A 24,486-nucleotide genomic window follows, 5' to 3' on the forward strand; every position below is an offset into this window, starting at 1 on the left:
CACCTCCTGACATACTGAGTGGCGCGGCTGTCTTCCAAATTGAAGCTTGTGGGAACGTTCCTTAACCCTGAGCGACTTCTTTTCATTAAACTACAACTGCGCAAGTACAATTTTGTGTAAATTTCTCCTTGTAAATTTAACTTCGAAATTCTCAGTGGAAAAAAATATATATACAGTATATAGTTTATTTTGTCAAGTAGATATCACTCCCAAATTTGCTCAGTGCGTGACAACTCTAAAACAATATAATGTGAAATAATAGAATGTGATGTAATGAAAGATAATTTAATAAAGATAAAATAATGTAATTTGAAGGTAAGTCGTCGAGAAATGTGATGAATACCAATATATAATATAATATAATATAATATAATATAATATAATATAATATAATATAATATAATATAATATAATATAGACTTCCATAAAGAGCATCTTCCCATTTTTGTCACCGACTTGTCTTCGCTGGTACATGTATTGGGAATTTTCCTAATCGTAAGAGGTTGAATAGAGGGATTTGCAGGTTAAAACATATGCATTAAATTTATCAAATGGTGGCAGGCTCTAATGAGACTCCGTCCCGTCTCCTGTGTGTCCACACAGGCGCACAGAGGGTGCGCCAAATTTTGTTTGTGGCGGATCAAGGCTCACCGCCTCCACTGCACTTTCTTTATCTTAATTCCAACTTGAAAAGATATAATTATCTAGTTTGAACAGGACCGCTATCAAATCCGTCTTTATAGGCAGGGAGGGGAAAAACTCGAGTGGATTGTGAGGCTCTGAGCCGCTCGGTGTTGCCCGAGATAGGAGTAATGAAGTTGTGGAGTCCGGAGATACAAAGGGCATTAACCTCATTAGCATGAAACCTTTTCTTCTAACTATTGTGGGACCCTTTCAGTGCTCTAATCCCCCCCTATTTCAAAGCTGGGTTTGTAATAAAGCTTTTAGCCCCCCCCTTTCCCCTCTAACGCTTAATGGTATTCTCTAAAGATTTTTATTGCTGTTGTAATCAAATGGACCGAGTAAAAATTGCACGTTACAAAAAAAAAGAACACTTGCGAAAATATGTACGTTCAAAAAAAACTTTCATCATTCATGCTGATTTAAAGTGTGCACGATCCTAAAAAGTGTGTAATGTTGCGGTTGTTGCAGCAGCACGGCAAGATGTGAGACAAAGATCCCATTTTGCGGCACATTGCAACCTTCTCTTATCGCGTCGCGAGGGCTAGTCAGATTGTGCTAAATTATGTCCAACCAAGCCCCCTTGGATCCGGATTAAGAGATTAAAGTGGACCACTGGGCAATGCCCCCCTCCCCGACCCCACCCCTCTTCCCCCCCCTCATATTACTCGCATGATAATTGCCCAAACTGATTTGCACTTTCACAAAAGCTTGTCGAGACTCTTTGGAGCTGCTGCACACAATCATGAGAAAGAAACTGAATTGTGCGCAAATTATGAGCGCTTCTTTTGCTTTTTTTTTTTACAATGCACAGGAAAAAAAACGGCAACGGCTATCAATTAAGAAGTGCTTTTAAAATAAAGGCCTGCGTACTTTAACAGCACGCGACATATTGATAAAACTTTATTGACAAAATATTGACAATTACATACTTCTTGGAAGTATACTTTGTGTTAAAATTGTAGCAAACTTAACACATACACAAAAATTATTTACATTCTGTAAAAGAGAGTTTAACAGAAACAATAACAATAACTTTTTTTCTGTACATGGAATATGCTCAGTGCTTGGATTTTTATTTTTTTATTTTTTGTCTATAATTCATTTTAGTCCTTGTGGCATCTTTGAGTGGAGGCTCACGTCCTGACAGAAGGCTGCGTGGGGCCAAGCACAACCGCACACTGGTAAAGCTTTAGAGGTTCAAGGAATGTCCTGATAGTTTCCCTTAAATTCTCTCTCGTCCTTTGACATTTTTTATTTTTTTTAGAAAAACCAGTTTTTGCTTCTTTTTTTTGATAAAGCAAAACATGATAAAGCACTGCTACTTCGTATGTTTTCACAATCACTTTTACACGATAATTATGAATTAAAGACTGCACACTGTTGAAAAAGAAGTACAACACCCCTCTGTTTGAAAATAGTTAAATCAAATTTTTGTTTCGTTTTCCACTTGATTGTTTCAAATTAAAACAACTACCATGCAAGTTTTTTAAATGCAGTTTTGGTATATCTGGAGTGAAAAAAAATAGAAGTGCAACCGTCCAATTTGAATTGGAGAAAAAAAAAGAATATTTCAGGTGGTGGTGGGTGGTGACACACAATCTGTCAGTACCATGTTCCTGGTTCTTTTGGACTGACGGAGCTGCAGGGTGACAGCTGGGCCACGCCGCAGCTGGCCTTCCGTCGGCTTCAGATGCCCATCGGGGATGTGAAATGAGACATCGGGTTATTTGACCCGACTGTCTTCCCACGGTATCCTGTATTCGTGTCCTCCTCCGCTCAGAAGCACGTTTGAGTCTCATTTTAATCGTCCGAAGTCACATCGATTTCCTCCGGGCTGGACTGTTTGGTGGCCAGCCTCCAGCGGTTTATATGATGGGAGCCCTTCTTTTTCTGCTGCGACTCGGAGCCCTCCTCCTCCAGCTTCTGTCTCTTGAACTTTGTCCTTCGGTTCTGAAACCACACTTTTACCTAAGGTGGAGAGAAGGGGGTTGGGGGAAGAATCGGTATCAGCAAACACGGATGCGCAAATCATTGCGTAAAACGGGCACAGGCCTACACTGACTGAACATGTTGGAAATGAAAGGGTAAAAATATTATCACATTGAACATTTGTCATGATTAATTTGAATGGTATTAAGCATTGAAAGGAATAGACCACCGCTGCAGCTGTTATTTTAACACGCAATCGTAAATTACAGCTCGTCCTATAAAAACAGGCCGCGACGACAAGCGTCAATTAAGCCGAGCACCATTTTTACATGGCTGATAAAATAAAATCAGAACGAGAACGAGAAGAACGAGGGGAAAGGATTTCCATTCGCTCCTCTAAATCCACTCATCGTGATGATCAGTAGCACCCTGGGGAATTAACTACATCTAAATCGATAAATTATCTGGCCCACGCAGCTTTGTCACTCCCTTCAATGGCAAGTGAGGTGCATTTAAAAAGCTCTCAGTGTGCTAATTGAACGACGTGATGCTTCATTTGGGCCGGTGGGCTCGAACAATGTGGCAAATATGGCAGCGCGACCCACCGAGGCCGCCACCTTCTTTGTATCGCTGAGCCACAAAATGGTTAACTCCTTCATTTAGCTTCCATTTTGAAAGGAAACATTCTCTGAGTCCCCCCTCGAAACAAAAGTCATGCAACCCCTCCGAGAATGAGGTGAGGTGAATTGTATAATGAAGGGGCGGGGGTCAGGTATTGCCTCGTATACGCCACAACACAATTTAACCCCCCCCCCACCCCCCAATACGTGTTGCGCAAATTAATGTTTAATTTTAAATACCACAATAAATTAGACATTTTGATTTGAAACGTACAAGAGCAAATATTTGGGGGAAACGGAACATCACGCACGGTGCAGTATATATTCAAAATGTAAAAAAAAATTAAATGTCAAGAGATGCATTCATAAATACATGCAAATGCTAAATTGTAGTCTTACCTGAGTTTCTGTGAGACTAAGGCTGTGCGCGAGCTGTTTCCTCTCTGCGCCCACCACGTAATGATTTTTCTCAAAGGCGTGTTCGAGCCTCAGGAGTTGCGACGGCGAGAAAGCCGTGCGGATTCGTTTGGGCTTTCGGGCCAGCGCGTTGTGCAAAAGGAAGCTCTCGGGACTCGTTTCGTTACCTGAAGCCCAACAAGGGAAAAAAAGACCACCCCGCTGTCAATCTGTTTGGCGGATTTTAAATGATACAGCGTATACGGTTGACAATGAAGGCCCTTGCAAAGATTGGGAGGGGGTTAGAGATTTTAGGATGAAAAATGATTTCAAGAATTACCGTCAAACGTCATCTCACATTTTTCACATGCCAAAACGAAATTAAACCAAAGGCTTAATTTAATCAATTTGTATTGAAAAACTGAAAAGGAAATAATTGTGTCCATTTTTATTAAAGTCCGTTAATTGAACTTCGCCTTAATTTCAATGCAAATATTTTCCTAATAGTACAAATATATATATAGCACGAACAATATGCGAGCGTCGGGGCTTGCTTTTTATACAAAAAGAGAGTCGCCCTAAATTAAAGACATGCCATCTGCAAATTAAAAAAAATAATACAATGTAGGCGCAATCCATAGAAATAACACGACTAAGCCTTTAAATGTATTTTTATTTAAATGAGTTGTGATTGAGTGCCAATAAGATGCAACCTGTAGTACATATTGCAGAACATATTTCGAAATGCGCAAAAAACACAAAATATGATATTTTTCTTTAAGAAAACATGAGTCAATACAATATTCACACAAATCAATTGTTTGAATTAATAACGCCACACAGAAAGGCGATGACCAATTTTGAAGCAATGTCGCTTGAAAATTGCTCTCTCAACACAAACTTTGGGAATGGAGCATTCCACGCCAAAAAGCGATCTGAAAACTCACCTTGAAATCTGTGTCCCAAGTATCTATATCTGTGTAATAACCAGGGGTAGAAGGTTGAGGGGTCCCTTTGCTGGCTGCCAAAAAGAGGGTGCGGACTATGAGGGGACGAGAGCGGATGAGCGGCCAGGGCGTGCGGCGGGGCCACCGGATGCACCGGGACCGCCGAGTTGGGCGGATGCGAGACCGTCTCGGCGAACACCAAGTCCGGGTTCGAGTAGACACCCCTGGCGCCGGAGTGAAAACCGTTGAGGAAGGGGTTCATCTGGCCCGAGTTTGCATAGCTGAGAGCCGCCGGCCTGATGGGCTCCTCCGTGCGGGACGCCGGTACCGGATTATCCTTCGCCACCAACGACTCTATCGTGAAACACCTCTTGGGTGTGGGTTGAAACATGGCGCGATGGTCCGGGTTCCCCAGTTTAAGTGGAAGTTATCGCGGAAAATACTCCAGAGTTGGGGAAAGAAGCGAAAGTTGTTGCGCGCGGCGACGAAGTTCAGCAAAAGCGCAGCACGCACCCGCCGCGGCGGACACCGAAGAAGGACGTCAAATCAAAAGTGTCCGTGAGCTCCCAGACTAATCCATGGATGTGATCGTTTTCCTCCGTGACTCGGTGCGGGCAGATGTGTTAGTTCATGAGGCTAATTAGCGCTGCACTCCCATAAACAGCTTCCTGTGAAGTCGCTAATGGCATGCTGATTGGCCGCTGCCTCTGCCGCTCGCCTTAAGGTGGAGAATAGCGAGCCGCTTTAAAGTGCGTCAATGGCAAAGCGGCCTGAGCTCAGAGAGGCGGACTCGAACGCAACGCCGACACGATTCGTCCGCTCGACGGCAACACGCCGTGCGCGCGCACGCACGCACGCCAGCGCGCGCAACTCACGCACGGAGCTCAGGCTCGGGGAAGGCCTCTGACACGTCCGCACTCGAAACGAGAATTCGCTAGTTTATTCCAAGTCTTCCCGGACCGAGTAATTGCATCGGTCGGCCTTAATTCCTCTGCCAATTATGTTTGTCCGTGTATTGTTTTGGTTCAGCTCGATTGAGCCCATTGTGGGACTGCGTTTAAAAAGTATTGGAGGCTACAGTGGACAGTCGCAATTCGTTGAAAACTAGCGAGGGAATTACCCGATCAGAATCATTCCAATCTGATGTAGACAAATGAAAATCGAGTATTTCCGAAATCAGACATATTTGTCAACAATTGTCACTGAGCATATTTAATGCGGTGCAGGCCTTTCAATCTTTATACGTAGACTACATTTAATCTATCATTTGCACCAATCTGGAAAAATACAGAATTTGTTTTCCTGTCCTTGGGTCAGCAGCACAACGTTGAAAAAAAACTCCACTAATTTATTTCAGACTTAAAATGTGAATTTCTCCAATATGAATGTATTATTATTATTTTATAACATGTCGTGCATTTGCCGAAGTGAATTTGTATTTTGGTGCCTTGATCTTAGTTTTGCGCAAAATACACACAATTTCAAGATGATTATTTTTAAATTATTTAAACTTCTGCAACACCTAAATTTCCCCTTTGAAGACCAATAAAGGAGGTCGTATCTTATAGCATTAAAGGCTAATTAATACATAGTTAATAGTTGAATACGTGTTCTATTTTAGAGTGCTTGCGTTTTGGTTTAATTATTGGGAATGCAAAGTTTCTGATGATATTGAATACATTTCCGCGGTTTAAAAAAAGCCTCATTTTGCCTGCTATTGCCATGTGAAAGGTCCCGCTGCACTCCGTGGAGCTTTAGTGACCTCTAGTGGATTTCATGTGTGCAAAGACAAAGTTCGAAAGCGTGAGCTGATTTGCACAAATATTCAAATAGTGTTTGAACCTTTTCGGAAAACAATACATTTTTAGCTAGCACAATTGTATTTTTATTGATATTGTGTATTATATAGTATCGTTTATATTGTGTGCAAGCGAGAAACAACTGTTAATCATGGCCTAACGAGAGCAGAATAAAATGTTCAAATATGAAATAGCGCAACGGTATTAGGCAAATAACCACAGGTGAGTTTACAATGTGGAAGTTTTGACAATGGCATGCATTGGGCAGCATGTCTGCAGCAGTACATTATCCCTGCAATAATGAAACAAAGCATGTTTTTAGATTGTGTAATTTTCCCCATTTAATTTACAGGGGGGGAAAATGTCAACATGTGTGCAGACTTGCTATTTGTTGTCATCGTTGCTTTTTAGCTCTGGCACCAGTAAGTCAGCCACTGTCCCATTTCTCCTCAGGAGAGCTTGTTATTAAGATGGTCACATCCAACGGTTGGCTTTTGACAAAAAAGTAGACAACTGGAGGTCAAACTATTTTAATAAAGGCTTTATCTGTTCACATGCAATCTGGTATAACGCCATTGTCACTGCAGCGAGAGAAGCAGAAAACTCTTAGATGAGACAAATTTAATATTTGAAGCACACATTTCAAAATGGGTATTTCACTCATGTAACATGTTAATATCACCTGAAATTGATATTTTCCCAAGCGCTTGGCATTAGTATAAGAGTGCCATCATACAATACCAATGCGAAAGTTAACAGTTTAAAAGAGGCAGTTGGTGATTCACTGAGTTTACATTGAGAACTGAGGTTGATATATTGTCCAATATGCTATGATAACATGGATAAGACTCCTATCCATGGTGGTCGTCATGTCTACGGCGACGGTTTGCTTGAGGCCTCAAGTTTTCCAAACTGCTGAAAGTCAACTAATAGTAAAAAGAATATCCATCCCCAGAAAAAATGAGTTATGACACTGAATTTGAAAATGAATAATACACGGTGTATCAGAAGCTTAAATGGAGCTAAAGGAGGAATCAATTACCAAAGGCTAATCTAATTTGTCTTTCCATCATATTTGGAGCCAAGTTACAGATGTTGGCACTCAGCGGCGGACGGTGGTCCAGCCATCATCATCGGTTTCGTTCTTAGTGCGACGAGCGTCTTTGTCTGCACGCCAGTTCTTCTCTCCTTCAGCATCTTTGTCTTGCTCGCGCTCCTTGGGCCTGTCTCGTTCCTCACGCCTTTCTTCACCACCACGACGCCAAGTGCCTCCTGCAAAAAAAGGGTTGCTCATTAGAAATGATGTCGATAGTCATAAATTTGCTCACTCAGTTGGAGCCATGTAGAATAACTACTTTCATATAAGTACACGACGCCACCTACTGGCTGCCGTTTGAAGTGTGGCTCATTTACTAACGGGTCCCATACCATCAAAATCCATCTTCCCCCAGTTTAACACGACATACAGTAGGTCAAAAGAACACAGTAGCCGAGTTTACATGGATCCATATATTCTGATTAGAATGAATCTGAATGAACAAATGGAATGAAAATGAGCCATGACAACATCTCAATAGGAATGAAAGGGTCAAATCTGAATGGATGTTCGTTTGGATTCAGAGGTGATATTCCTTTTGCCAATCTGACCGTGCGTAATGTACATGGTTCAATCAGAATAGCCAAGCTGCATCCGGTCTGTGCACACCCTGTCTTGACATAAATGCGTGGTCGTATATGCATGATGGGAGAAGTTGTTTAGAAGTACTATACCTTGTTTTTATCAAGACGTTGATTTAATAAGTGTTAAAACTATCATGATCACCTTTCAAAATAAACTTCTATCTTGGTAAATCGTGTGATGTTGGTATCAAACTCCGTGCATTACACAGCTGGTATAATCAACGGAAGTAAGCGGCAGATCGGAAAAGATCACGTTGCATGTCGTAGACTCACTACTACTTATTCTTCAAGTATGTACCTACTCTACTCAGGAAGAATGGTTACCCGGTGACAAACCTGCCAACCTTCAAGGAGTTGAGCAACGAAAGGCTGAAATTCTTTTTGGGAGAAATTCCAAAGCATTTCAGAACGAGAATTGTGCCGTGTTCTAAAAATACACCGACCACCACCAAGCCATATATGTGCTTCACACAATGATTAACTATAGTAAGTGCATTCATGTATGTGTGAGACAAGATCTTTAGAACATTTCTACAGCACTTTTTCAATACAGTGAAACTCCTCTAGAACGAAACCTACATGGGTGAAAATACCCGAATGTGAAAAAATCTTCATGCATTAACACAATTCCCATTCTCCTGCCCCCATATGACGAAAACCCCCCTGTTGCGTTATACGAAATCATTTTCTCTTCTCCAGCCTCGGGACATTCACTACAACGAAGTCTTATCCAATAGCGACCTCTACTGCTTCGTTTGAAAAAAAGGCAACAGCAACCACCACACTGGTTTACATAGTGAACAATGTTTATTTCGGTCACAGCTGCGAGTTTCCTGGACTCAACATACTCATAGCTGCTCTGCCATTGGCTTACCGAGCATCCTCCTGGCCTCCGATTGGCCAAGAGGGACTTCACTGTCTATGTGTGTAGATACTGAAGCTAGATCCGTAGCATCCGATTAGCTGCTCAGAGTAAATTGCTTATGGCTCGACAGACATTCAAATAAACGAACGTTTCCTCGAATGCTTTACTTATCATGCGAAAAACACCCACAGGACGCTTCGTAGTTAAGGCTAAAAACCTTACGCTAACTGGAGCGCTAATGAGAAAGAAGCGCTCCAGTTAGTGTAAGGTTTTTAGCCTTCGAGAGCTAACTATGGCCATCGAGGACTACGAAGCGTCCCGTGGCTGGCTTAAAAGTTCATTGCATGACAGGAAGTATTTGTTATTGTTAGATTCAGAGGAGGATGGACGTTGCATTACTAAAATGGCTACAAAACGGACCATTTGATGTCAAGCAGCCAAGACAAGAAGAGCTTTGATGCTGGAAGAGAGGGTAAAAGTGATCAAAATGAAAGACGGAGCAAGCAAAATAAAATACATTATCCAAGAAAATTATGTAAGTGAAAGTCAATGCTGATCGTACATTTTGCAATTTCTTTCCCTTTTTTTCTTTCTACACTGACAATATGAAGTGTCAAATTAGTGTGTGCTCATACTTATGCACTATTGGAATAAAAATGGAGTACACATACGTTTGTGTGTGCGGGTGTGTGTGTGTGCTTACATTCGAGATCAAATTTGTTACAATGGAAAAACTCCCGTTGTGAAAAATTTCTTGCTGCAAACATGATTTGATGTAGAGGAGTTTCACTGTAGCATTTTAATTTCTTTTAATTATAAATATTCTACATTTCCCAATAATACCAAACCTACCACTAAAATATGTCTGAAACCCTTGTGATGTGATGAGAGTGCAAGCACATGCTCCGTTTACCATCATTCGGCTCTCTCGGAGGAGCTTTCTGAGGATCATCACGGCGAGCTCCGTCACGTGGGCGATCATCACGTTCCCCGCCGCGATCATCGCGGTTGCCACGACGGTCAGTGTCCTCTCGGCGAGAATCTCTCCAACTGCCCTTTCCTTCTTCTGATCTCCTCCAGCCATTGTCCTCTCTGGAACCGCACACATTAATTAAAGTGACAATCCACACAAACGAATAAAATCCAGGATTTTCCTGCGGTCAAAATTGCCCTCAGCCAAACGGATTGATAACGCTTATAACAGCTTAAAGCTCCAGCAGCTTCGTATTGTAACTGCAGATGGAGCATTACGCCACTATGAAGGTGATATATCAACTGCAGTGCACAGGACAGACCTGAAGCAACTACAGAATAAACATATCAAATTGTGATTTTTCCACGCTAGTCGGTGCTCGTGTCGTCCGAATTTTCTCTGGCTGATGGAACACATGTAAATCTTGCCTTTTTTGGCATCCAAGCATCTCGTGTTTATTAAAGTTTCCTTTTATGAATTTTAGGCACTTTTTAAAAAAGCGAACTGGGGTGTATGAAAGTAAAGCTGAGATAAAAGAGCAGAGAAATGAATGCAACAGGCAGTTAACATGTAATAGTTCATGGTGGTGGTATGAAACACTGAGGATAGTGAGGGTCAGAATACAGGACGAGTCCGCGAGGCTATATAAATCCATTTCCAATTAGATGCATAACAACGCAAAAATGCAACTGTCATAATTAACTCAAATGGACAAAAAAATTAATCGTGATTACTCACACATTTTTTTATCGTTTCTGAATTTCCTTTTACATTTTTTGTCTTATTTTTCCCCCCATTTTAATGCTCTCATCAACATGGAATCATGAATCCATTTTGTATGTACCAAATGCAAATATTTACTGAAATAACAATTTCGATTTTCAATTTTACATGAACTGTCTACAAAACTAATACTACAAAACTACTGGTTACTCTAAAATGGTTCAATGATTTTGTTGTTTACGATGATACTAGTGCAGCGTGTTATACCGGAGACAAATTCCTTGTGTGTTCTACAAACTTGGCCAATAAAGATGATTCTGATTCTTCTGAACATTTTTCACTTGGAGCAGTTATTCACACATAATATTACTGTCCATCAACAACAGTGAAAACAATATTTTGTCACACAACAGCTGCTTTAACAGCTTTTTTTATAAAATCAAAACAGAGCAATATAACATTATAAAGTGCACATCAAAGGTAAACTAGTAATCAGCCTATAGTAGATTTAAACCATGGTTGCATACTTCGTTTTTCTCAAGTTTACTTTGAACACAGCAGTCTGTTTCTGTATGTTTGTTGAAGAATAACGAGACACCGGACACCAGTGTTCATTATGTGCCGCTGTATTCAAAACTGCCCGTCGTACAAAAAAGCGCACGCACTTCCCCGTGCTGCTGGGGCAAACCATTCTGGAAGGTGGTGGTGGTGGTGGTGGTGGGTGTCACTCCCCCTTACACAGTCAGGCTATGTTGATTGTGTTGGTCCTTCTTGTGTGGAAGTCTCCCCACTGTTTTTGTGTAGACCTCATTTCGAATAACTACATTTGGTTCGATGACAACACTGGAGACGTTTTATTTTCGTTAGGTCGCTACCACTGTCAGACAAACAGAGAAGCTCCACCCACTCTATTTATATGGACGCAGAACACTGTAACCTTCCACACAAAATAGTTCCAAACAAGTAACAATCGTGTCAGTGGCATACATCTTATACCTGTATGATACAGAGAGAAAGAAGAACAGATAACTTTGGTCTTGTCAGTGGAGCAATCGGGCAACTTTTTAAAAGTAAACTTTCCATTCATAAACTCTTTAAGTATCCGTTTTCGGTGTCTCGTGCTGCCGTGGTGGGCAAAACAGACATGGGCGTGGACTTCTGCAGCGCGCTTGTTGTTTTGTTCTGGTGTATTTATAGAGCAACGTAACATCCGCTTGTGACGTGTGCAGCGTTAATCTCGCGAGAAAATTTTTGATCCCGTTAAGGTGTATTTAAATTAATGCCAATAAAAACGCGCTAAACTGACAGCTCTACTTTTTTTTTTTATTCCTCTTTCCATATCGTCTCAAAAACACATGAGCCAGTGGCTTTGACAGGCAGTGGCTAATTGAATTTACCTGGCTCAGGCATACTGGGGAAGGCATGCACTGTTATTTACGCAAAAAGCACCGTACCCCCTCAACACAGTAGGCAATTGCTGCTTCCCTTGTAACTTACTACAGGCTGAACACATTAAAAATACATGAGGTGACAGCCCTTCACAAAGCAGCAGAAGGGGAGAAGTATATTAAAGAACTCAAATAATAAAGTTACAAAACCCAAAATAATATCGCTATAATAATGCTTTAACATGATAATGGTCATTCTTATTGGAACTCTGAACGTAAAGTATGTTTCCTGTTAAAGAAAGTGAGGCAGTTCAATTTACAGAATACATGCACGCCATGGAGCACGGTCAGGATGGTCCCACCTCTGCCTCAATTTGAGCCAGGAAAAACCCTGAACATGATCTTTATTCTGTCAAACTCACCGTTGACGGTCCCTGAAGCGGTCATTGGGACGTTCCTCTCTCTCGTCGTCATCATGGTCATCATTGGTACCGCCACGAGGAGGCCCCCAGCTCTCCTCCCGAGCCTTTTCCCGCTCACGCCAACCACCTGCAACATGAGCCCCTAGCTTGTCATTTTATCAAAATCAAGTACACTAGAACCTCAGGTTATGAACCACCCACCTGATCGACAAACATTCAGGTCTTGCACTAAATATTCGCACAAAAAACAAAAACATATGCATTTATTTACAGCAATTAGCCCAGGTACAGTGTTATTTCTTTGCAAATTAAATTTCACTTATTTCGTATATCCTGCTGTATTTGCAACACATCCATAAAAATAAGGTAAATACAGCTTTGTTTTGTAACTTGGATTGATTTCTGTGAAATGCATTGAATTACACTCACCCCCAGTACTAGATGGGTACTAGACCCTTAAACTGGTCTGATAATTGAGCCTCTCCAGTTGGGAAGACGAGTCAAAACTTAAAAGCCTACCAAGGAACTGATTTTAGTGTATTACTAAATTTGGAATCATTTTAATTTGAAGGTGGCATCATAACTTTGCGGCGTGCTCCACCATGGATAGCATGAACAACTGTTGCTGTTGGCTTGAATAAGTCTTCCCCACGGTGCACACAAGTATTTTTTGTAACATTGGACAATAAATATGTTGGAATGAATGTACCCTTCTCTTTTTCAATAACATTTAATGTTTTTTAATGAATCTTGAGTACCATACTGTGGGGTGACTTCAAATCATTTTTAATGATTTCAATGGAAAAGGTTTCCTCAATTTGCAAAAGTTTTGTGTTGCTACTGATGTTATGGAACAAATTGAAATGTGTACTCGGAAGTTCCACAATATGGATTGAGAAACCAACACAAGTTTGCTTCACCACTACATGACATTAAAGGGACTGGACGATTAGGCCTGTCAAATCCATTTGGGATCAACCGAATTTAGAAGCAGAAAACCACTAAATTGACAATGGTCATTTGGGAAATGTGTAATAATGCGTTTCTGCTAAAAAATAAAGGTCCTAATGCTGTTCTTGGCTCTTTTATGTTGACAGACATCCAATTTTAAAATTGCCTTGAGAGGTCAAAATCATTCAATGATACCTTTTCTGACTAGTCACAATCCCAACTTCTTTTTTTAATGCAGCTCTGAAACTAAACTGTTCTCTGGATTTAACTTTAGTCCCCATTTACGATATGACTCAATGGCCAAATGCTTACCTGGTCTACCGAGAGGCTTCCAGGGTGAGGGGTCATCACGATCATGATCATCTCTTCTTCCACCTCTGTTGTCATCGCCCCCTCTTCTTGCTCCCCAGTCATCCATGCCCCTACGTGGACCTCTGTCGTCATCAAAGCCACGCCGGGGGCCGCGATCGTCGTCAAAGCCGCGCCGCGGGCCGCGATCGTCGTCAAAGCCGCGCCGGGGGCCGCGATCGTCATCAAAGCCACGCCGGGGGCCGCGATCGTCGTCAAAGCCGCGCCGGGGGCCGCGATCATCGTCAAAGCCGCGCCGGGGGCCGCGATCGTCGTCAAAGCCGCGCCGGGGGCCGCGATCGTCGTCAAAGCCACGCCGGGGACCGCGATCGTCATCAAAACCTCTGCGTGGGCCCCTGTCGTCATCCACCCCTCTGCGGGATGGACGGTCGTCATCTCCACCCCGACGTGGACCTCGATCATCATCATAGCCCCTACGAGGTCCTTTGTCATCCCCGCCCCTACGTGGAGCCTCTCTTTCCTTGTCATCATCACGACCCTCTTGCCTCCAATCCCTACGCAGAGAAAGACAGAGAGAGAGAGACCAAGTTTTAGAAGAGCACAGACTCCTCCAACCAATGAGAATAACAGCAAACACACCTGTCAGCTACAGGACGACGCCACTCTGATTCCCCTTCAGTGCGCTTCCGCCATCCTCCCTCCTCTTTTTCACCCCAGTCCTGTTTAGACCAATGAAAACTTTATCCTTCACAATAAGACAGCAAACATGCAGTATATTGCCAAGTGTGTGGTAGTGGTAAAACGATAATAATGTTGTCATGCAGCCTCTCATAGATTTTGACTTATCACATGAGATGGCGGGCTTGGAACATGCAGTAACTCCACAATAACCTGGCATATACTGTTTGTATGTGGCCCTAAAATATCTAGAATAACTGATGAACACATGGAGACAATTGAACCTTTGCTTTCTCATCTGGGATGCGCCTCTCCTCTTCACGACGGCGCTCGCGCTCTTCGATCTCCTGCTGACGAGCACGCTGTTTCCGTTCCTGCTCTTCCAGTTTGCGCAGGCGCTCCTGATACTCTCTCTCCTCCTCCTCTCGCTGCTCCTGTTCAATGCGCTCACGCTCCTCACGTTCTGAGAGAAAAACAGCAGGCAACTTCAGTCAATGTAAACTCAAAAAGGTTTTAGTTAAAAAGGGGTAGGGGGGGGGGAACTATTAACCTTTTCTCAAATGTATGTTTCAAGTTCAACACACAACAAAACAGAATGGCTTCAACTATAAAACAAGTAAAGCAAAAATAAGTTTTGATATCTTATTAACCATCTGGTGGAGGTGGGCGATATGGGGAGAGAAGGGGGGAAAAAATCATTTTTCAAAATATTCAATGATAATTGATAGCAAATGATTTTCAGAACAAATTTCTGCTAAAGATTCATTCTGAACTTACGTCACAGAACAATTATGAATAGATAGCATTTATGAACAACAGCTCATTTTTATTTTAAATTGCTTCAAGCATCTGCAAAACATTGTGCGACATTCTACAATAAAGGATGTATGTATCAAATTTGCGCAGTCTGTATATTAGGCCTGTGTGATATGACTGAATAGCAAGGGTGGGTGTCTTCCCACAAACAACAATTCCATACGTTTCTCAATACGTCAGGTACAAAACGATTCAAAGACCGTTCGATTTGAAGTCGGAACGATTTGATTCAACCCAATGAGATGACGATTTAATATAATACAGTAAGTTAAAGAGGGAATGATGCAATTAATTGTTGTCATTTTACCAACATTTACATTTCAATGAATACGTTGGTATCATAAATGTACAATTTCCTTCTAAGATACAGCTCTCCAATAAATATCTCCATATATTTCAAAGTGGAATCGTCCACACCTGCCCTCTGGTTTGAGCGTCATAGTGTATAAATAAATGTTCATTACCTTTCTTGAGTTGTTCCTCATGGATCCGCTGTTCTTCTTCCTCTTTCTGGAGGTAGAAAGCCTTACGTCTGTCTTCTTTACGCTGCCTCTTCCTTTCCTCAAGACGATTCTTCCTTTCCTCCACGACGCGCTCCTGGAATGCTTTCAGTTTCTCCTACAAAAAGAAAAATCCAAATACACATAAAAAGTGTGCTTATATTATGTTACTACTAAACCAATGTAGGCATTCTATCTCACCTCATAAATGAAGCTTCGAGCAGCAGTTATTTTGGACAAAAAGTTTTCCTTGTCCTCCATCATGCGAGACATGCGCTTTTTGTGCTCCAAGGCCTTCTCCCGTTCTACTTTCATGTTACTGATCTGCAACAACAAAAAAGGTTTGTAGAATCTGGAAGGGAGTTAATGTGTGTACAGTACTTTATCTTCCAACGAACCCGTTCCTCCTCCTGGAGCTCCCAGAGTTCCATGTCCTTGATTCGCTGCTCCTCATATGCCTTTTTAATAAGAGGAATTTCCTCAAGTCGTTTTGCCCTCTCAAAGTAGTCAATCTGCGGAGAGAGAGAGAGAGAGAGAGAGTGAATCAAGTACAAAGGTGAGTGATGTCACCAATAAAACATCTCAGCCATACCTTCTTCTCCTGATTCTTCAGGCGCTCTTGCAGTTCCTTCTTCTCTTTCTCCAGCTGCTCCACTTGCTTAGCCATGATGAAGTCGGGATCCAGCTCCTCCAGGTCCTGCTTGCCAAAAGGTATGTTAGAGACATCGTCGTGAAAATTACGATATACTGCTCCAATACGGAGACGATATGAAGCAGCAGGGATGTAGTGGCTTGACTTTACCTCAATGTCAATATCCTTGAAGGCCTTGGCTCCCAGTTCAGTCTTTTTAATTTGCTCCAGCCGCTCTCGCACCGTCTTTTTCTTGATCTGCTCATGCTCTTGCATAATGCGCTCCTTCTCCCTCTCCTTAGCCTCCTGGCGTAGGCGCTCCTCCTCTGCTTTGCGAACCTTCTGCATCTCGGCTTCCCGCTGCTCTAGTTCCTCCTTCTCACGTTGTATGTTTAGGCTTTCCAGGCGCTCCTTGCGCTCTTCTATGGTCTGTCTGCGAGCCAGGATACGTTGATGATCTTTGCGGGCATTTTTCAGATAAGCAGCTATGGCCTGCTGGCTCTGCTCCTCACGCTCTTGCTAAAAGAGAAAAGTACGGTTAGTTAACATTTTGCACTGAAGAATACAAAACCTATTTAAGAATCAAGGGGAATTATGCCACATCTGTTCAAATGTGAGTATATACAGGTCATTTAGCAAAGAAAAGACTTTTTTTTGGCTTTGCAACATTTGTGAGAATTTGTCAAAGTGTTTGGTGTACAGGCATAAATCGGCATGAGGCTATGATAGTAGTTTTATGTAGTTCAGTTTTGGTAGTTGTACAAAAACAATTTTGAAATCAATGAATATATATATTTATCGTGAGTTCAATATGAAACAAAATAATTGAGATTCCTATTTTTTTTTCTATAATCGCCCAGCCCTCTTTTAGCAAAGCTAAACTAATAAATAAAAATCTACTGTAATATAATTTTGAGAACATTTGTTGAACAGGCCTCAGAAGTCAAAACGAATGACTACTGAGAAAAATTACAAATAACTATTGATAACAAGAATGTTATATTAATACTTTTAAACTTATGGTCCACTCCTCCTGGCTGAAATACACCATAACAAAATTATTTTCCGATTTCCATCCGGTTGAGCTGTGTAGTGAAAAAGACGAGTATTAAATTGCCTGCTAATTTGCCCTTTCAAATTGTACACCCAAGCCATTAAATTCTGCTGTTTCAAGATTAATTTATGATTATTTGTGAATCTGAGGGTAGATTTGGAAGTAGCATTGCTTTTTCCATCTTTTCCTTCTTTCCTCATCATCCCTTCATGACGATACTCGTCAGAACTTTTGCTTATCCACCACCACGGAGGCAATGACTACCGACTTAGGAGTGACTGCGACGGGTTTAGCCACACTCGTACACAGCCAAAGCTCGTTGCTAGTGAGTTAGCTGCTGCGGTGTAAGTAACACCCAGCTTTCCTCAATCTTAGACAACCCATGCACGCGTTTTTGCAATCAATCCAGCCAAAGCACAGTTTTGTTTTTGACCGTCCTGTGAATCAATGACTGGAAACAAAAATTTGTGAATATCATTTTTGCTATTCAATGTGTTTTTTGTCTTGCAATCTAAAATGCAACCGGTGGCGACTTAGATAAAAGTGGCAAGCGACTGTGCGAGAAGAAACTGAGCTCACCAGTGTGGAGGCAGGTTTGATGACCTGCAGGGCCTTGGCCAAAGAGGCAGACATAGCAGTCAGCTGGTTCCTTATTTGTTCAGAGGGCATGTTTTGCAAGAAAGGACCAAGTGGAGCATCCTCCTTAGTTGAGTAGTTAAGGTCCGATCCAAAGCCCAGTGTGCGAGAGGTGTGGTCAATTCGAACCTTCACAAGGGAACACAGATTTTGATGATGATAGCCAACACTTCTGTGCGCCAGTGTGCGATGTGATCATGACCTTACCTGCAGATCACAGTGCCTGGCAGCATCAACAATGGAGCGCTCCAGCTGGAAGGCATCCACGAATGGAACAAGGGAGGCCAGACGACTGAACTCAATGCTCTGATAGATCTGTGCGACCTATTATCATGGACACAAAATATGAAACTACCACAGCAAAGGTATGCTTGTAAAATCAAAGGGTTTCAAGGAAATACATTGTTTTTAATTTACTTGTTGCAGGAGACGCAAGATGGTGTTACTTTGCAGGTGAGGGACATAGTGCTGAAGGTCAGATTCCTTCTCACCTTGGTCTTTCACCCAATTCAGCACCTGTGAACAGAACAAAGGGGATTTTGGCTTGGGAATGGGGAAATTATCAAAGGCAACAAAAGGCATACATACGGTATGCATTTTATAATATTCTACTTGTGGAAAAACTACGATATTGCGAAGTTTATTGCTCTCAAATGCTTTACCTTGGTTACTCTTCCACTCAGCTTCAAAGGATGAAAGTCGACTTCAAGCCAGTTGTGAAGTTCTTTTACTTCAGGTACTACATATTGCAACAAGTTAAATCTCACCTGGAAGGAACAAAATAATGTCTTTCAATACCACCAAGACAAAAGGTTTACAAAGTTAAGCGGCATGCTTGTTATGACATTATACTCCACGGGGAATTCACCAATTATTCAATATAGACAATGTACAAAAGATAAAACTGATTTGCTTTCTTCTTACATATTACACGACTGGCCACAATTTTATGCCCATCTGCACTCTTCAATATGGTCGACGTTGTGATTTAAAGTAGGGCTGTAACTATCAAATACAGTAAGTATTCCCACCTACGGACTTCTGTCAAACGGAAATTCCCTCACCCAGAATAAAAACCTATGCATTAAAATTTCGACTACGATATTACATTAACGATCGATTCAGAACAACAGACGTTCTAGTACCCAGACTCATACGGAAGCCCACAGTCGCGCAAAGTCAAGCAAGTGCCCCTCGATACTATGGAATAACTGTGTCACCGCCGCTATTTACTCTCATTGGATCAAAAACGGCGACATGTCAATGACTCGATTGGCATGAGTTTTACTGGAATCGAGAGTGATTAAAAAAAAAAAAAATTACATCCTGTATATCGCAGCATCCAAACAAAGAGGAAGGGTAATAACCGTGGAAGAGAGTGGAATGCATCCGATTAACTGCTTGGAGTAAATTGCTTGTGGCTCGACGAACAGTCGACAACTTTACCTGTTGTCATGCTAAAAACCTTCCGCTAACTGGACCGCTAATTGGAGAAAAGGCGAGTTCCATTGTGCTAACTATGGGCATCAAGGACTTCAAAGCGTCCCGTGGCTGGCTTCAAAAGTTCGTTATACGACATCAGATGAGCTACATGGTGATCGAGGGGAGGTAAAGTTAGAGACAGTGAGTGAGTGTAAACAAAAGGTACCAGGTCTGTTACTAGTCTCATTTTGTAGCAAATAGTCCTAATTGTGACGCGTCTTGTTATACTGTATTTTGTTCATATACCTGTACTGTATGCTGCAGTTTTTTCAAATGAAACGACATCAACATAAAGAACACAAACTCACTCTGAAACATAATCATGTAAAACTACTCCACAATCTAAAATATTTAAGAAAAATTTCATACAAACGACGCACCATGTCATTGATCAGACTTTGGCGGGTAGGTGGCGCCTGCAGGCCCAAGAGAGTTGCCAGGCGGCGGTGTTTCTCCACAATGATACCATCCATGTCCAACAGCCGAGCGATATCTGTGCGCTCAGGGGTGATAGGAATGGAGAGAGTAGCCAGGAGGACTCTGGTAGACATCCTGAATGTGGAGTGAGTAGGTATTTATAATTAAATTGTCTTCATCAGAATAAAACTTATACAAATCTGAACGTATTTATTAAAAAATAAAATACAGATACCTCTGCATCTCCTCTTGTGTGAGATTCTTGCGCATCTCTCTGGAGAGGTGATAAAGCCTGTGGAGGGTGCAAGCATGGAAAAGTGCATTTCCAGACTTCCAAAACACAGTTGACACCTTGTTGTAATAGTTGGCCATTAGCTGCGGTTTGGGTGGCTTCTTGGACAGAGCAAACAGACCATGGATGTCCTCAACAGCCTTGAATGCTTCCTGGACAGACAAAATGTTTTCGCATAGCACCTTTATCTTAAAAAGTTGCAACATTAGAGAACATTTACATTATCATTAAGGGGCTACATCAACCATTTCACAACGTTTCTTAATATTTGTCATATACAGCGGAACACGTTATTCATGAGGCTGACCGTACAAATTTAAGGATACACTGTGTAGAATTTAGTGCCATCTAGTTGTAAACTAATAGTATCCAGTGACCAAAGCTCGAAGATTGCATTTTGAAGCATGTGCACGACAGTTCCTTGGACAGAGAACACTTTCCAAGCCTATTACCATTTTTTTCAGCAGTATTTATCCCAAACGGCTTCTAGCTCATTAGGACCTTTCCTCAAGTTATGGAGTTCATGCATTGCATCTGTTACACAAGCAATAGTCATTATGTTGAAAACTATGTTCGCCGAGTTTGTCGCCTTCGGTTACGCATAGCAGAAAGATAAGAGGCGAAACATGGCATCCTCTTATTTCACAGATTATTTCCATTTCCAGTATTTATATTCACAACAGATTGTGTTCCACCTTTTAGATTTCACAGTTCTCAAAGTGAATGAGATATTCATATATTCTTCTGTGAGAAACGGACCTGCCAGAGCTCCATGCTTATGGCACTGTCAAGCTGCACCAGGCGCGTCTCCAGGTGCATGGACTGGCTTTCAGGGTTGTTCAGGTTGATGGCAGTGCTCTGGTTATGGTGTCGCTGAATCTGACCCAGATGCATCCGCAGGTTGTCACACAACTTGCGAAACTCTGCCTTTCGGGTGTACTGAAGGCAAAACTTGAATGCTGCAAAAGAGAGAACACACTTGATGAAGAGGAGTTTGGTTCCAAGCGCTTGATAATTTATCTCTCATAGTGGACCGTTTACGTTAAATACAAAATTAAGATGTATTCTCGTCTTTGATTCAAAAGCAAAGGCATTCGGAAAAACACGAGAGAGCTGAAACGTAAAGGGGGGGTTCTAAAATGGCCGAAATTTCATGACGTTGTCGGCTGATAATTCTCAGGCATTGCAGCAAAAAAACGTTTTGATTCCGTAATTTCCACAATTTACATATTTTGCACCATAGAGACCCATTATAATTCATATTTTTGAATGCATCGTAAACCTAATGTGTAAACATGCATTTCACGCGATTTTTACGTCAATCGCTTTGTTTTCGCTTGGACAGATGTATGCATGCCACATTGTTGGGTTGAGGTCATTCCAATTTTGCAACTTTAGGTGTCGTCAGAGGATCACAAATGAGTTTGCCTTTTGACAGGAGGCTTCAAACCGATGCATTCTTACATGAACAATTCCGGTCGGGATTGTTAGTAGGGCTTGGTTGGGACCTCCAGACAATTTTTTTTTTCCTTTTGCAAAAAATAAAGTTACGTTGGGTACCTAACGGCTGGCTGCGCCGTCCCGACGGCCTCGCGGGGCATTCATGCATGAACAATTCCGTTCGGGATTGTTTGTTGGGCTTGGTTGGGACCTCCAGACACAACTTTATTTTTCTTTTGCAAAAAATAAAGTTATGGGCTGGGTGCACTGCCGCCGACGCCCTCGCGTGGTTCAGGCCGCGAGACAGGCGCTGTGGGTCGGCGAGGGGGAGTAGGAAACCAGCCAATGACCGGCGCCGTAGCCCGTCGTCACACCACGCCCCACGCCTCTCCCACCAGCCGCCATCGTGGAGCGGGCGCTGTGGGCCAGGGCGGAGGGGGTAGGAAACCGGCCAATGACCGGCACCGTACCCCAATCCCTACACATCTCCCCGTGGGCGCCGGCGCACACAGCCGCCGAGTACCCAACATAACTTTATTTTTTGCAAAAGAAAAAAAGCCGCATTCGACCGCCGCCGCTCGCCGAATTCGAGCTGCCAGCAGCCGCCTTGGACGCCGCTATCAGCCGCCTTGGAGGCCACTAGCAGCCGCCTTGGAGGCCGCTGGCAGCCGCCTTGGAGGCCGCTGGCAGCCGCCTCCCCCTCCGCCCCCGCCTCCAAGCTTGAGGTTTACACCGGCAAGCCTCTAAGCGGCGCCGGGGCGCATGGACTCACCGGAAGGGCACACAATAACAACGAACAATTTTTTTTTACCTCATACCGTTTTGTGTTTGTGACTTTCCTTTGGAAACTATATATGTATGGATAGCTCTGATGCCACTGAACATTTTGAGTTGTTGAAAGTAAAAAAATATGCATAAATGACTTAGTTATCACACCTCAAAACATTTACTAGCAATTGTACATATTCATGAAAATGGCACTTCCACATTTTTTTTTCTTTTGGATAATTCTTTGACATTATCAAGGCTCTACTTATGTGATATGACATCTTCCAATTATAGATTTCTTTGAAGTGTCATAGCACAGTACTGCCTTTGTTGTCCATAAAGGGCAAAAAAATCCCAAAGAACTAATAAAAACTGTCTATGTATAGATAGCACAGATGCCGCTGAACATTTTGAGTGATTGAAAATAAAAAAAAAACACATGCTGGAATAATGCGACATATACAATTTTCAAAAATCGTAAAACACGTATGTTTGGTTTAGTTTTTTTCTTAGGGCATCAGGGTTTTAAAAGAGAGACCTTAAAGTGGTGATTTGTGCTGAGGTAACTCGGGTGAGAACATAGTTTTGTCCATGTGAGCAATAAACAGACCAGATTTTCTCTTTTACCAATCTGCCCCTTTGAACATGAGATTAATAAATACATTAACGGTACCTTGCTGGGCGATGTCATGGTAAAGGCGCTCCACCTTGGAGTTGTTTCGAAGAAGGTCCAGGCACTGGCGGTAGGACTCCCACAAAAATTTCACCCATGGAGTTAGGAGAAGACGATCAGTACGGTCCTGAGTGTCCTCTCCACTCACAGCACTCAGGAGCACACTGAATGTAGACAACAAAGCCCAAAGTAATAAAACTATTTAAGTGGAACCAATAAACCGACAATTAAAAACAAAACAAACGCTCTCACTTTTCTGGAGTCTGGATGCTGTCCAGATCTTCGATGTCCAGGACCATCTGCTGAGACTCCTCTTTAGCCGTTTCGGTCTTGTCCTCCGCCAGCTTCAAGTAAGCTCTAACCACATCCTCGAGAGATTTTATGTTCACCTGACAGTACAAACAAAAAAAATACTTTAACCCCTAAAGAGCTGAGAGAAGAGGACACACCACTTAAACACCACGACCTAACCTGCTGGCAGATATTTTTGTACTGGTAGAGACCCTCCTTTGCCAGGTGGCTCTTGCGAAGATCCACGCAAAGCTCCAGGTATTTGAGCATAATGGGCTCGTGGATCTTCTGCCATGTTCGATGTTTCTTGCTCTTGATGACATCGTACAGAACATCCAATGCAGGTTGTTTCTTGCCAACTTCCAGAAATTCTGTACATTACACAAAAATGAAATGACTGTGTAAACAGACAATCAACTCGGCAGAGCTGCATCACCTCTCGTCAAATGACAGTTTTTAGTACGCAGCAGGGCCCAATGGGAGAAAACATTAGCATATACATCGTCACCGGTTAGGAAGGGATAAATTTTACTTTAGGAACTTGACAAGGCATCATTCAGTTTGACTGGCCAACTTCAAATGGTCTCTGGGCTTAATTCTCATCAATCCACGACAGCTGCCTTGCTCGTTAACTGGCTGAAACATTCATGGTGACTTCCTCCGCGCCATTCACTAGCTAGCATTAGCATTGGCACCGTTAGGGGTGACGAGGCGGCTCAAGGCTAACCGCTGAATCAAATTATTTCGACTCACCATTCGCTCGTTTCAGAGCATTCTCTGGGCGCTGAAAGTACGCCGGCATCTTGATGGTTTGCTTGTCTACTCAAATCACCGAATTTATAAGAATTTTGAAAGAATCCACCAGTCCATCCAGGCCACGGGTTCACGCACGCAGACGTCGGTGCCTGAGAAAGGAAGAACCTCGTGAGCGGCCTACAAAGGTTGCCGAGTCCGTCAGGCGCTATCCCCCATCAAAGTAACAGTTTACATGAAGGACATTGAATTAGTGTACTTTCGATATATATTACAGATGATGTAGATATTAGAATAATTCTTGATACCCCAAAACATTTTCGACAACTTTGAAAGACGTGCCTTTAGAAAAACTTAAATCCAAAAGGG

General features: G+C 42.3%; 2 protein-coding genes across 3 annotated transcripts; both read right to left on the bottom strand.

The window, feature by feature from the left end:
• Window positions 1–1,567: 1,567 nt before the first annotated feature.
• emx2 (empty spiracles homeobox 2) lies at window positions 1,568–5,406 on the bottom strand. Its single transcript, XM_052079954.1, has 3 exons — window positions 4,577–5,406; window positions 3,633–3,817; window positions 1,568–2,652 (listed from the first exon to the last, which is right to left on the bottom strand). The coding sequence occupies exons 1-3, from the start codon at window positions 4,965–4,967 to the stop codon at window positions 2,485–2,487; spliced, it is 744 nt and encodes a 247-aa protein (XP_051935914.1). The 5' UTR covers window positions 4,968–5,406; the 3' UTR covers window positions 1,568–2,484.
• A 1,483-nt stretch (window positions 5,407–6,889) lies between these two features.
• On the bottom strand, window positions 6,890–24,299 carry eif3s10 (eukaryotic translation initiation factor 3, subunit 10 (theta)). 2 transcript variants are annotated; one of them, XM_052079932.1, is made up of 23 exons: window positions 24,118–24,299; window positions 23,545–23,735; window positions 23,326–23,462; window positions 23,074–23,237; window positions 20,952–21,151; window positions 20,136–20,344; window positions 19,864–20,035; window positions 18,664–18,768; window positions 18,419–18,517; window positions 18,209–18,325; window positions 17,945–18,130; window positions 16,483–16,830; window positions 16,273–16,377; window positions 16,079–16,192; window positions 15,882–16,004; window positions 15,645–15,798; window positions 14,649–14,827; window positions 14,326–14,405; window positions 13,690–14,240; window positions 12,628–12,654; window positions 12,427–12,553; window positions 9,834–10,012; window positions 6,890–7,647 (listed from the first exon to the last, which is right to left on the bottom strand). In XM_052079932.1, exons 1-23 carry the CDS (start codon window positions 24,164–24,166, stop codon window positions 7,478–7,480), a joined length of 3,786 nt encoding a protein of 1,261 aa, XP_051935892.1. In that variant the 5' UTR covers window positions 24,167–24,299; the 3' UTR covers window positions 6,890–7,477. The 2 variants fall into 2 exon arrangements, with proteins under 2 accessions (XP_051935892.1, XP_051935893.1); XM_052079933.1 differs by lacking the exon at window positions 12,628–12,654.
• Window positions 24,300–24,486: the final 187 nt, after the last annotated feature.

The sequence above is a fragment of the Hippocampus zosterae genome, chromosome 11 (genome assembly GCF_025434085.1).
Source record: "Hippocampus zosterae strain Florida chromosome 11, ASM2543408v3, whole genome shotgun sequence".
Classification (NCBI taxonomy): Eukaryota; Metazoa; Chordata; class Actinopteri; order Syngnathiformes; family Syngnathidae; genus Hippocampus; species Hippocampus zosterae.

What these genes read in the sequence shown, in the direction of transcription:
- emx2 (XM_052079954.1), bottom strand. Translation starts at nt 4,967, where the DNA reads ATGTTTCAACCCACACCCAAGAGGTGTTTCACGATAGAGTCGTTGGTG. An exon ending in CTTGGGACACAGATTTCAAG is followed by an intron (nt 3,818 to 4,576) that starts GTGAGTTTTCAG and finishes GTTGGGCTTCAG; the next exon opens with GTAACGAAACGAGTCCCGAG. An exon ending in TTAGTCTCACAGAAACTCAG is followed by an intron (nt 2,653 to 3,632) that starts GTAAGACTACAA and finishes TCTCCACCTTAG; the next exon opens with GTAAAAGTGTGGTTTCAGAA.
- eif3s10 (XM_052079932.1), bottom strand. Translation starts at nt 24,166, where the DNA reads ATGCCGGCGTACTTTCAGCGCCCAGAGAATGCTCTGAAACGAGCGAAT. An exon ending in TGAGTGGAAGAGTAACCAAG is followed by an intron (nt 18,518 to 18,663) that starts GTAAAGCATTTG and finishes TTCTGTTCACAG; the next exon opens with GTGCTGAATTGGGTGAAAGA. An exon ending in TCAAGGATATTGACATTGAG is followed by an intron (nt 16,378 to 16,482) that starts GTAAAGTCAAGC and finishes TTTGGCAAGCAG; the next exon opens with GACCTGGAGGAGCTGGATCC.